At 60.0% G+C, this 13,178-nt stretch overlaps 1 protein-coding gene across 42 annotated transcripts in view; it reads left to right on the top strand.

Annotated features, from left to right (window-relative positions):
• RPH3AL (rabphilin 3A like (without C2 domains)) overlaps positions 1 to 13,178 on the top strand; it is a 178,283-nt gene that overhangs the window by 68,871 nt on the left and 96,234 nt on the right. For all 42 annotated transcript variants that reach the window (XM_077969754.1, XM_077969764.1, XM_077969779.1 and 39 more), the window contains 2 exons: positions 3,051 to 3,194; positions 4,971 to 5,100. In XM_077969754.1, coding sequence (XP_077825880.1) covers positions 3,051 to 3,194; positions 4,971 to 5,100 — 274 coding nt within the window. The remainder of the gene's footprint in view (positions 1 to 3,050; positions 3,195 to 4,970; positions 5,101 to 13,178) is intronic.

Below are 13,178 nucleotides of genomic sequence, written 5' to 3'. Positions count from 1 at the left end.
GCACAGTCTCCGGAAAGGAGAGGCATACTGATTTCCACCCGCAGAGCCGGGAGCTGTGCCCCGTGGGACCCTCAGGGACGTCGGGGCTGCAGCTCGGGGCTCTCCTCAGTCCTCCAGCCGCCACCAGACATTTTCTAACCCCCTGCTACGTGCCAGGCACTGACTGCACAGCAGTGAACAGGACCAACACGGTCCCTGGTCTTAAAGCACAGGTGGGCAGAGGCGGGCATTATTTGAATAGTTAGGTAAGTTGCTTTGATGGTGACAACAGGCAGTGGGGACGTGGGTGAAGGTGTAGCCTAGTCGAGATCAGGAGGGGCTTCCCTGAGAGTGTGCGGCCTCCACTGAGACCCAGACGATGGGGCAACGTTAGACGGCAGTGGGAGGGACGCGCTTCCAGGCAGAGGGAACAGCACGTGCGAAGGCCCCGAGGTAGAAGGAACGGGGCAAGTGGAGCCCTGGCCAGAGGTCAGTGTGTTGCGAGTGCACAGTGTGAAGGCTGGACAGTGTGGAGGGAAGACGGAGAGATAGGCAGGGGCCAGGGGCAGGGCCTGGTCCTCCAGAGACTCACGTTCTGGAGGGGAGATGGGGGGTTTCATGTTGTCTCCTAATAATGTATCAGCCCAGTGAAGGACATGCACCCAGGCCTTCCAGGAACTCTGAGTGGATTCTTTACCTGTTTTGGATCAAGGAAAAGCCTCCAGGTGAAGGTCATGTGTAAAGAAGTCTTTAGAAAGAATAGGCTGGGCACGGTGGCTCACGCCTGTAATCCCAGGACTGTGGGAGGCTGAGGTGGGTGGATCACCTGAAGCCAGGAGTTCTCAAGACCAGCCTGACCAACATGGTGAAATCCTCTCTCCTAAAAATATAAAAATTAGCCGGGCATGGTGGTGCATGCCGGTAATCCCAGCTACTTGGGAGGCTGAGGCAGGCGAATCGCTTGTACCCGGAAGGTGGAGGTTGCTGTGAGCTGAGATTGTGCCGTTGCACTCCAGCCTGGGCGACAGACTGAAGCTCCGTCTCAAGATAGATGGATGGATGGATGGATGGATGGATAGATAGACAGATAGATAGATAGATGATAGATGGATAGATGATAGATGGAGAGAGAGAGAGACAGATGATAGATAGATAGACAGATAGACAGATAAATACACAGACAGAATAGGAGTGAGAGGTGGACAGAGGGTTTAGGGAGAGAGACAGGTGCCCCCGGTGAAGGGGGCAGCATGAGCAAAGGCCTGGGGACTGCACGCAGCCTAGAACACGAGGGAGCAACTGGAGAGGCCAGGTGAGCCGAGAGACGAGGGCGCTGTGCGGGGAACGTGCGGGGAACGACAGGCGGGGCTCCCAGACGTGCAGGTTCTTCCTGGAGGTTGCTGCCCATCGATGTCAGGTGCCCTCAGGTTGGCCGCCTCCTCCTCCGGCCGTGTGGAAGGGGCATTGCGAGGGGGGTGGGCAGCATGCTCAGTGGAGCTGTGGCCGTAGGCGGGAGTCAGGGCCTGGAGCAGCAGGTCGGATGAGAGGACGCGGATGGCTGGGGCCAGGAGGTGGAGCGGATGGAGGTAGGAACCTGGGCGCAGAGGAGGCCCTGGGGGAGCCCGAAATGCTGCCAGGCAGGACTGTCAGCAGCTGCTGGGTGTGAACTCCGCAGGTCAGTGTTCAGGCCTTGAGTCAGCGGTGGAGGCGGCCAACCCCAGATTCCTGCTAGCCGGCTACCTTCCACCCCCCATCTCCTCTGAGAAACGGGAGGCCTGCCCCGCAGGGTGGCTGAGGGCCGGGGCCTTACAGGGCAACTCTGAGGGTCTGTGCCTGCCTCGAAGGGTGACTGAGGGTCTAGGCCTGCCTTGTAGGGTGACGGTGAGGGTCCAGGCCTGCCTCTTGGGGTGATGGAGGGTCTGGGCCCACCTCGCTGCAACAGCCGGGACCAGGCAAGACATGAGACCACCGGGGCCCATCCTGTGTCAGGGAGACCCCGGGAGAGGGTCCGCCTCCCTCAGCTGCTCTAGGTCCTGCCTCCAGGACTCTTCTGACACTTCCCTAAAGAAAGAAAGAAGCAGCCTTTCCAGAGCCCCATCCCCTCCCTGCCGGGTAACTCTCTTGTTTGTCCACTTCCTGCCGCCACCCGCACGTCCCACCAAGCAGCGCGTCCCTGCGCCCAAGAGGCCGGGAGTCCCAGCCGGTGCTTTATAATGCGTTGAATGAAAACGCCTCACACCTGTTCGTTAAATAGGTCTCTGAGTCATTGGTTTGGCATCTGCCTCCCCCACCGTACTGCAGTTCTTCAGGGTGCAGTGGCGTTTCCCGTCTCATTCATCTCTGCACACGGCAATGTCACAGGCACGGAGTGTCTCCCGGAAGCTGGTGCCCACCCAGGGCAGGGGCTCTGCGGTTTGATCTGCTGCTGCCGCTCTCTCCCTGACCAGAAAAATAGAAGGAGTTTGAGTCCTTCCCCCGCCCCAGTTACAGCCTCAGGAGGCACCACCCCTGCAGCGCAGTGGAGCGGACAGCTCAGCCTCCGGACCCACTCCCAGCCCGGCCTCGCCGTTGCCTGCCCTCACCATAGCTCCTCTGGCGAAACTCGCTTTCCCCTCCTGCCTTGAACCTGCCAGTTTTCAGGGTGTTCATATCCACAGCTGTGTCTTTACCCTAATTACATTCCTTTCCTGTCCCCTGGTAAACTCCGTGTCACCACCTGACGGAGCTGGGAGCTCCCTTTTTCTTCTCTTGGTCATCTCTCCTGCTCCTCCCTTGACCCTCACGTGCCGTGACCTTGGCCTTCTGTGTGTCCCTGAGGGTCACATTCCGTGTTTCTGCCTCCTGGGCTAAGATGGTGCTGCCGTCTTTGCCAGGGCCCAGGAGCCGGCGGATGGCAGGGCTGGTGCTTGGAGCCTGTGTCTGCCCCATCTCTGTTGCCCGCACTCCTCGCCCCCGGCACGTAGCACCTGGGCCATCCACTGACTGTTCTCAGGAGGGCTTGGTGGATGTGGTAGGGGCTGCGGGAGTTTGCACCGGGGAGGCCTCAACGCCGTCTGTTACTCCCTCTCGAGGCTGCAGACAGGCTGGTCTGTGCACACCTACCAGACGGAGAAGCAGAGAAGGAACCAGCACCTCAGCCCGGCGGAGGTGGAGGCCATCCTGCAGGTCATCCAGAGGGCCGAGCGGCTGGACGTCCTGGAGCAGCAGAGAATTGGGTGAGGCGGGGCCGGAGCCAGCTCAGTGGGAGGACAGCAAGGGCTTTGGTGCAAGCACAGGGCACTGGGAGGCCGGCACGCTGCGTCCTGGTGCTGCATTTCACCTCTGGGAGGGGTCAGGAGGTCACTGGCTCTGCCTCAACACCCCGGAGTGTAACTCAGCCTGCTGAGGCCTCAGGATAGGTCTGTCAGACGGCGCTAGCAGCTGGGGTGTGCGCCCCGGCTGTGGGCGCGAATGAGCGTGGTGAAGCGCCCCGGGGGCTGTTCGGCTCTGTGCACCTGCGGGTCAGCTGTGGTTCAGCCAAGGGAGGGTTCGGGTCGCCCTCGAAAGCTCCCGCAGGAGCCGCTCCCGGCCTCCGACTCCAGCGCCCACCACAGCTCAGTCTTCCAGCACTTTCATCGTGTCCTGTGTTTGTTTAATTACAAAAGAAATTCGTATTTCCTGGAAAATCTGAAAACCACAGAAAAGCACAAGTAGGAAGAAAAAATGCGCTGGGCGGGAATCGATTTCATTCTGCTGCCTCCTACGTATCTTCATCTTTTCTTTTCTTTTTCTTTCTCTTTTCTTTTTTTTTTTTTTTTTTAGACAGGGTCTCACTCTGTCGTGTAGATTGGAGTGCAGGGGTGCGATCACGGATCGCTGCAGCCTCAACTTCCTGGGCTCAAGCGATCCCCCAACCTCAGCCTTAAGTAGCTAGAACCGTGGGTGGGTACCAGGGCACCACCATACCCAGCTTTTTTTTTGTTTTTTGTAGAGATGGGGTCTCACTATGCTACCCAGGCTGGTCTTGAACTCCTGGGCTCAAGCGATCCGCCTGCCTCAGCCTCACAGAGGGCTGGGATTTCAGGCGTGAGCCACCGTGTCTGGCCTTCCTGTCTTTACAGTGGGAAAAACAGGCCAGATGGCATGGCTCATTCTTCAGCTGTGAGTCCACCTGTTCTCCGAGAGCCATCGCTGGTCCCCATGGAACATGCCACTGTCCCTCAGTCTCCCTCGCCCTCCTTCCCCTCAGTCTCCCTCGCCCTCCCTCCCCTCGATCTCCTTTGCCCTCTCTCCCCTCAATCTCCCTCCCCTCAATCTCTCTCGCCTCCTTGCCCTCCCCTCAATCTCCCTCCCCTCAATCTCCTTTGCCCTCCCCTCAGTCTCCCTCCCCTCAATCTCCCTCCCCTCAGTCTCCCTCCCCTCAGTCTCCCTCCCCTCAGTCTCCCTCCCCTCAATCTCCCTCGCCCCCCCGCCCTCCCTCCCCTCAGTCTCCCTCACCCTCTTTCCCTCAATCTCTCTCCCCTCAATCTCCCTTGCCTTCCCTGCCCTCAATCTTCCTCACACCCCCCTCAATCTTCCTCAACCCCCCACCCTCAATCTCCCTCACCCTCTCTCCCCTCAGTCTCCCTCCCCCTCCCCTCCCCTCAGTCTCTCTTGCCCTCCCTGCAATCCCTCTCCCTCCCGCCACTATTTCCATTTCATCTCCCTATCTGAAATCAGTTTGCTTGTTTTCTTGCTTATGAATTTCCTTCCTTATTGAAGGCAAGTTCCATGAGAGCAGGGACCATGTGTGTCTCTCGCGTGTTTGCTACGATATTCCCCATGTCTGATGACTCAGGTGCTCAGTGAATAGTTGGTGAGTGAACGAAGGATTCGCAGTGAGCCAGGGAAGTGCGAGGAACAACCTCCCAGGTGGGGGACAGCACATGTGGCGCGGTACGGTTTTGGGCCTCGGTGGCAGCTGCGCCCAGGCGGGAAGCACGTTCCCTCTGACTCTGTGTCCTGTGCCGCAGGCGGCTGGTGGAGCGGCTGGAGACCATGAGGCGGAACGTGATGGGGAATGGCCTGTCCCAGTGCCTGCTCTGTGGGGAGGTGCTGGGCTTCCTGGGCAGCTCGTCGGTGTTCTGCAAAGACTGCAGGAAGGTAAGACCCTGCTCTGGCCCTGCCGTTCCGGCATCCCAGCCTGGACCCGCCCTGGTGCTCTGTGGCTTTGCGTCCTGGCTCCCAGGAGTGTGTGCGTCTGCATTGGGCGTGTGGTGTCCTCTGCCTCTTGACCAGAAGGACTAAGACTTAAAAATCAAATGGCCTGACGTCTAGGGCCAGCTCTGGGTCTCATCGCGTGGATGTACCTTCCAGCCCTTCTGCTAGATTCACGCCCAGGCCACGAGACCCAGAGCTGGCGTTAGAAGTCAGGGTGTGAATCTAGCTCTTCTGCTAAGACCTCAGAAAACTCGTTTAGTATCTCACACCTGATGTTCCTTATCTGTAAAATGTGGTCATGATGCCATGCACCTCACCATGCTCAGAGGATTAAATATTCCTAAATGCAAAACTCTTCAAACCTTGCCTGGCACATAGGCACTCAATAAATGTTATCTCCAGAATATATTAAGTCAACAAGAAAAACATGTTTTCAGTTGTTATTAGATACATCCTATTTTCCTCAAGGCCAAACAGCGTGCCAGGATGGCACTTTCCGTCCTGCTGGCTTGCTTCTGTTGATCCCCGGTTACTCAAAGAAGAACGATCTTTGCAGGGAGATCAAACTGATTTTCTCCTTATACTGAATTGTGCCACATATTAAATGGTTTCATATTGAATCTAGGACTTTTTTAAATATAACTTTTAGTTTTTCCTGGAGTTTCGACTTGCCTTTTTCTTATTGTTGAGAGAATAATGTGCCTTCTAATCCTCAAGATTAGTTAACATCTCGATTTTACAATTACATGGAGGCTGTTTTTTTTTTCCTGGCATAAACCCTTCTGGATTCTCACTCCTGCTCCTCCTAGGCTGGGTGCTGCACGGCTGTTATAATGGGAGTTCCCTTTGCTGCCTCCCAGGTTAGAAACACTGTTCTCAGGAGACCACGTCTTCCTCTTTTTTGTGCTCACCTTAGTTTTTCTGGAACCCATCCTCAAGTAACTTCCATGTACTACTCAAGTTTTCTTTTGTTTTTGCTTTCTGGAGACAGAGTCTCGCTCTGTCACCCAGGCTGGAGTGCAAATGGTGCAATCTCGGCTCACTGCAAGCTCCGCCTTCCGGGTTCAAGTGATTCTCCTGCCTCAGCCTCCCGAGTAGTTGGGATCACAGGCGTGCGCCACCACGCCCAGCTAATTTTTATAGTTTTAGTAGAGATGAGGTTTCGCCATGTTGGCCAGGCTGGTCTCGATCTGCTGACCTCAGGTGATCCGCCTGCCTTGGCCTCCCAAAGTGCTGGGATGACAGGTTCGAGCCACCGCGCCCGGCCTAGTCGTGGCTTTGGGACTTGAGTTACTATACTGAAGAAGAGAGAGAAGGAACTTTTTTGAGATGATATTGGGCAAGGGAACTAAAAAACAAGTAATGATCAAATAAACAAGATGATTTCAGGAAATAATAAATCCTGGGAAGAAATAACAGAGGACGGAAGATGGAGGATGGAGGATGGGGTGGGGTGGGAAGTGCTGAGAGGACCGGGAAAGATGGAGAAGTCAAAATAAATGAACATGGACGTGGCTCATGGAGGCTGTTGGCAACCTGGAGGGCATTTTCAGGAGCACTCAAGAGCGGGATGAGAAAACCAGAGGTGCAGTGAGGTTAATCTGCCCAGTAATAAGTAGGGAAGCCAGGATCACAGCTGTGGTCAATTTTTTTCTCCTGTTCTGTCATATGTGGTAAATTGGGCTGAGGAATGTGGATTAACTGGTCCAAGAATACTGGAGGGATGATGGGGACATAGGTGTCAGGCTTTGCTGGCTCCTTCTTCAGCCCTGCGTAGGGCCGGGACTACAGGACAGTGGAGGTGACACAGGGACTACAGGACAGTGGAGGTGGGACGGGGACTACAGGTCAGTGGAGGTGACACGGGGACTACAGGACAGTGGAGGTGACACGGGGACTACAGGTCAGTGGAGGTGACACGGGGACTACAGGACAGTGGAGGTGACACGGGGACTACAGGTCAGTGGAGGTGGGACGGGGACTACAGGACAGTGGAGGTGACACGGGGACTACAGGACAGTGGAGGTGGGACGGGGACTACAGGACAGTGGAGGTGACACGGGGACTACAGGACAGTGGAGGTGACACGGGGACTACAGGTCGGTGGAGGTGACACGGGGACTACAGGACGGTGGAGGTGACACGGGGACTACAGGACGGTGGAGGTGACACGGGGACCACAGGACGGTGGAGGTGACACGGGGACCACAGGACGGTGGAGGTGACACGGGGACCACAGGTCGGTGGAGGTGGGACGGGGACCACAGGACGGTGGAGGTGGGACGGGGACCACAGGTCGGTGGAGGTGGGACGGGGACCACAGGACGGTGGAGGTGACACGGGGACCACAGGTCGGTGGAGGTGACACGGGGACCACAGGTCGGTGGAGGTGGGACGGGGACCACAGGTCGGTGGAGGTGACACGGGGACCACAGGACGGTGGAGGTGACACGGGGACCACAGGACGGTGGAGGTGACACGGGGACCACAGGTCAGTGGAGGTGACACGGGGACTACAGGACAGTGGAGGTGACACGGGGACTACAGGTAGTGGAGGTGACACGGGGACCACAGGACAGTGGAGGTGACACGGGGACCACAGGACAGTGGAGGTGACACGGGGACTACAGGACAGTGGAGGTGACACGGGGACTACAGGTCAGTGGAGGTGACACGGGGACTACAGGACAGTGGAGGTGACACGGGGACCACAGGACAGTGGAGGTGGGACGGGGACCACAGGACAGTGGAGGTGGGACGGGGACCACAGGTCAGTGGAGGTGACACGGGGACCACAGGTCAGTGGAGGTGGGACGGGGACCACAGGACAGTGGAGGTGACACGGGGACCACAGGACAGTGGAGGTGGGACGGGGACCACAGGACAGTGGAGGTGACACGGGGACCACAGGACAGTGGAGGTGACACGGGGACTACAGGACAGTGGAGGTGACACGGGGACTACAGGACAGTGGAGGTGACACGGGGACTACAGGTCAGTGGAGGTGACACGGGGACTACAGGTCAGTGGAGGTGGGACGGGGACTACAGGACAGTGGAGGTGGGGGACACAGGCTTGGGAATGGCCGACTTCCAGGACTCGGGCAGTGACTCCTGCCTGGCAGAACGGGACCTGGCAGTCTATTTCCTCCTCTGTCTCTCAACCCCACAGCTGCTGTGAATATTCCAGATACAGGGGACTGTGGAGAGGCACAGAGCCTGGCCTGCGGTAGATAGTCCAGATAGAGGGGACCGTGAAGGTCCAGGAAGCCCGGCCTGCTTTCCCTGCGACCATCCAGGGCCTGTGGCCACAGAGGCTGCTGCTGGTCTGGCTGTTCACGGTTAATCCAGCTGCCCCTTGGAGCCATGTCTGAGGCAGCAGTGACCGTCCCGGGGAGGGGCCTCAGCTGGAGGTGGCCCCCATGCTGTCCTGGAGCTCTGGGCTGGTCTGGGTGTTTCCATTGCAAATGGTTCTTGGTGTTCAGCAGCCGAAGGCCAGCGGAGGTGGGACTACGGGTCCTGCCATGAGGCGGGGGAGGCTTTGAGCTTCTGAGGGGCTTGTTCCAGGATTGAGGTGGAAGGAGAGGGTGTGGGGCTGCTGGATGGTGGGCATTTGGGGGCTTCGGAGGGTCACTCTAACTTCTTGGAGAAGGTGGTGTCGTTCGTTCATTCGTAGTCACTCGTTCTTTAAACAATAGCCCATCGTGTGCAAGCCCTGCTCCGGGTGTGGCGACGCCGCGAACGAGACAAAGTCCACCCTGTGGTGGAGACGACTTTCCAGGGGTCGGGGCATGGAGAAGACAAACGACTAAACATGGAGCAGCACTAGGCACCCGAGGACGCGGCTGAATTAACGCGGAGCTCCTAGCGGGCGGCCTGGGGGCCTCTCCCGGCTCAGGCCCAGACAAGCAGGAGCCGGCCCTGGGAAGATCTGGGTGGAACCGTCTCGGCGGAGGGAACGGCAGGCTTCCCCCGATGAGTCCCGAAGGCCCTGAGGCAGGAACCAGCTGGGCATGTTGAAGGGGCAGATGGTGGCGTCTGGGGCAGCGAGCGTGAGCGGCGGGATGGCCCATCACAGGGAGCCTCGCCGGTCAGGGTCAGGAGCTGAGATTTCACCTGCGTTTAATGGGACGCCAGCGGAGTGTCTGAAGCAGGGGTGTGATGTGATCTGTGTTTTTAAGAGATGACCGTAGTGCTGGAGACAAGTTAGGTGGGGATGGCCGTCACCGGGAGATGACGGGGTTGGGGACAAGGCCACGTACGGACTGAGGCCATTTGCTAAGACAGAGCGTCGGCCTCTTCAGTGTATTCTCAGCAGATGGGGAGGAATTGGGGTGAACGAGGGTTCTAGGAAGGAGAGCCCTAGACTGCCGGGGGCCGGGGTGAGAGGTCGCTTGGTCCACCCCGAGCAGCAGGTGGTCCTGGACTTGCCGGTGAGGACTGTCCCCACGCAGACGCCACGCAGCGCTGGGGCTCGGGCCCAGATGGGAGGGCCTCCTCTGTACTTTCAGGGGTGCCTCCGTGTTCCTGCAGGGACCGGCAGGGCCAGCTTCCCTCCTCCCTGGCTGCAGGACCGTGAGGTGGTCGTGCATGGAGCCGCGGGGCCGTGAGGTGGTTGTGCACGCGGAGCCGCGGGACCGTGAGGTGGGAGTACACGGGGAGCCGCGGGGCCGCGAGGTGGTCGTGCACGCGGAGCCGCGGGGCCGCGAGGTGGTCGTGCACGCGGAGCCGCGGGGCCGCGAGGTGGTCGTGCACGCGGAGCCGCGGGGCCGCGAGGTGGGAGTGCACGCGGAGCCGCCGGGCCGCGAGGTGGGAGTGCACGCGGAGCCGCCGGACCGCGAGGTGGGAGTGCACGCGGAGCCGCGGGACCGCGAGGTGGGAGTGCACGCGGAGCCGCGGGACCGCGAGGTGGGAGTGCACGGGGAGCCGCGGGACCGCGAGGTGGGAGTGCACGGGGAGCCGCGGGACCGCGAGGTGGGAGTGCACGGGGAGCCGCGGGACCGCGAGGTGGGAGTGCACGGGGAGCCGCGGGACCGCGAGGTGGGAGTGCACGCGGAGCCGCGGGACCGCGAGGTGGGAGTGCACGCGGAGCCGCGGGACCGCGAGGTGGGAGTGCACGGGGAGCCGCGGGACCGCGAGGTGGGAGTGCACGGGGAGCCGCGGGACCGCGAGGTGGGAGTGCACGGGGAGCCGCGGGACCGCGAGGTGGGAGTGCACGCGGAGCCGCGGGACCGCGAGGTGGGAGTGCACGCGGAGCCGCGGGACCGCGAGGTGGGAGTGCACGCGGAGCCGCGGGACCGCGAGGTGGGAGTGCACGCGGAGCCGCGGGACCGCGAGGTGGGAGTGCACGCGGAGCCGCGGGACCGCGAGGTGGGAGTGCACGGGGAGCCGCGGGACCGCGAGGTGGGAGTGCACGGGGAGCCGCGGGACCGCGAGGTGGGAGTGCACGGGGAGCCGCGGGACCGCGAGGTGGGAGTGCACGGGGAGCCGCGGGACCGCGAGGTGGGAGTGCACGGGGAGCCGCGGGACCGCGAGGTGGGAGTGCACGCGGAGCCGCGGGACCGCGAGGTGGGAGTGCACGGGGAGCCGCGGGACCGCGAGGTGGGAGTGCACGCGGAGCCGCGGGACCGCGAGGTGGGAGTGCACGCGGAGCCGCGGGACCGCGAGGTGGGAGTGCACGCGGAGCCGCGGGGCCGTGAGGTGGGAGTACACGCGGAGCCGCGGGGCCGTGAGGTGGTCGTGCGCAGAGCCGCGGGACCGTGAGGTGGTCGTGCACACGGAGCCTCGGGGCCGTGAGGTGGGAGTACACGCGGAGCCTCGGGGCCGTGAGGTGGTCGTGCACGGAGCCGCGGGACCGTGAGGTGGTCGTGCACGCGGAGCCGCGGGACCGTGAGGTGGGAGTACACGCGGAGCCGCGGGGCCGTGAGGTGGTCGTGCACGCGGAGCCGCGGGGCCGTGAGGTGGTCGTGCACGCGGAGCTGCGGAACGAGACGGACTCAGGTTGAGGTCCCCAGCGTGGCCAACGTGGTGCGGTCTCGTACAGGTCACTTAACCTCTCTGGGCCTCTGTTCTTTCATCTGTAAAATGGGGTCACTAAGCTTCCGTCTCTGTTGATGGATGCCGCGGTGCAGCATCACTTGCCTGATTGCTCAGGCTAGAACTTCCAGTACTATGTTAAATATTGTGATGAAAGTAGTATCCGTCGCCGACTGCCTGGCCCGCGGGCAGCATGCAGTAAAGGATGCCTGTGACGGTTAGGAATCCACTCCAGGGTCCGGCCCGCTGAGGCCACACACGTGTTACCCAGGATGGAGCAGATCCCCAGACACTGCAGAAGAGGCTGAGTGACTCCCCGTGGCATAGTCGGCTCAGGCCGCCGTGACAACGGGCCGCAGACTAGGTGCCTTCAGCAGTAGGCATTTTCAGAGTTTGGAGGCACGAAATTCTGAGATCAAGGTGCTGGCTGATTCTGTGTCTGGTGAGGGCCCTTTCCCTGGCACGCAGACAGCTGCCTTCTTCTCGTGTCCTCGCGTGGCAAGGGGAGAGGGCTCGGGTCTCTCCTCCTCCTGTTGCTTTTTTGTTTTTTTGACAGGTTCTCACGCTGTCACCCAGGCTGGAGTGAAGTCACGTGATCATTGCTCACTGCAGCCTCCACCTCCTGGGGTCAAGCAACCTTCCTGCCTCAGCTTCCCGGGTAGCGGAGACTACAGATGTGCGCCACCATGCCTGTCTAATGTTTAATCTTTTGTAGAGACAGGGTATTGCTTTGTTGCCCAGGCTGGTCTCAAACTAGCTCTCAAACAACCCTCCCACCTCCGCTTCCCAAAGTGCCGGGATTACAGGTGTGAGCCACGGCTCCCGGCCTCTTACTTTTCTGATAAAGACACGAGTCCTCTTGGATTAGGGCCTCGCCCTTGCAACCTCATTTTACCTTAATTACCTCCTAAGACCCTCTCTCCAAATACAGTCACTCTGGGGGTCACGGCTTCAATATAGGAATTTTGAGGGGACACAGTTCAGTTCATAGCACCCACATTCTCCTCCCTGGAATTCTTGTTTTCTTAAAATTGGAGCTCCCACAGTTAGTCCCATATTTTCTATAATTTACATAGAAGCCTCTGGAAGCCTTTGTAGCTCACTGGATGTCCTGAGCCAGCAGGGACAACCCTCAGTGTTTGTGCGAGTTATTCATGTAAATGTCTCTCTCAGTCGCTTAGCCTATTGTGTGCCAATCCTGGGTTTGGGGGATCCAAAAAGAGAGGTGTTCAGGGTGGTCGCTTCCCTCAGGTCCTGACGGTCACGATGGGCCGATGGCGGTACTCTCTAGTGTGACGTGCACTGTGGCTGGGACTGGGGTTCCCAGGACTCAAAGCAGCCAGGAGGGCTGCCTGGAGGAGTGGACCTCTGGAGGCTGGGCAGACTTCTGCAAGGCTGAGGGCAGAGGGAAGGGCATCGGGGAGGGGAAGACCACACGGGCCGAGGCTCGAAGCTGGAAACAGGCTGGGCGAGCGTCCAGCTGTGAGGATGATGCCTGGGGGAGCACAGAGGTGTGTGCGGAAGGGAAAAGGAGCACAGGATGCAATGGCAGATTCGACTTAGGGACAGTGGATGGTGGAGGAGGGATGGGGCCTGCTCCCGCTGCCTCTGAGGCTGAGATCTTGGGGACCTGCAAACCCAGGGCAGAGCTGAGATCCTGGGGACGCTGAGCTGTAGGTGACTTGTGAGAGGGTGGAGTCTTTCGGAGGACCAGCTGCGTTTGAGCAGTGAATGGGCAGGTGCAGAAGGCTTGGGACCCCAGGGAGATGATCGCAGAGGCACTGACCCCCTGGGGGCCCTGCTGTAGGGGTGGTTGCCTAGAACCCGAGTCACTGGAGACGCAGGGAGGCCCACACATAGCCCCTGCGAAGCCCTCGTCCCTGCAGGGCTCTCTGATGTCTGGGAGGAGAGACAATGCCATCCGTTCCCCATCCCATGAATATTTATCGCACACCTGCTGGTGTTAGGAGCCAGGCAGATCCCAGT

The sequence above is a fragment of the Macaca mulatta genome, chromosome 16 (genome assembly GCF_049350105.2).
Source record: "Macaca mulatta isolate MMU2019108-1 chromosome 16, T2T-MMU8v2.0, whole genome shotgun sequence".
Lineage (NCBI taxonomy): Eukaryota > Metazoa > Chordata > Mammalia > Primates > Cercopithecidae > Macaca > Macaca mulatta.
The sequence above is the reverse complement of the archived record's forward strand: the minus strand, read 5'-3'. Positions and strand labels throughout refer to the sequence as shown.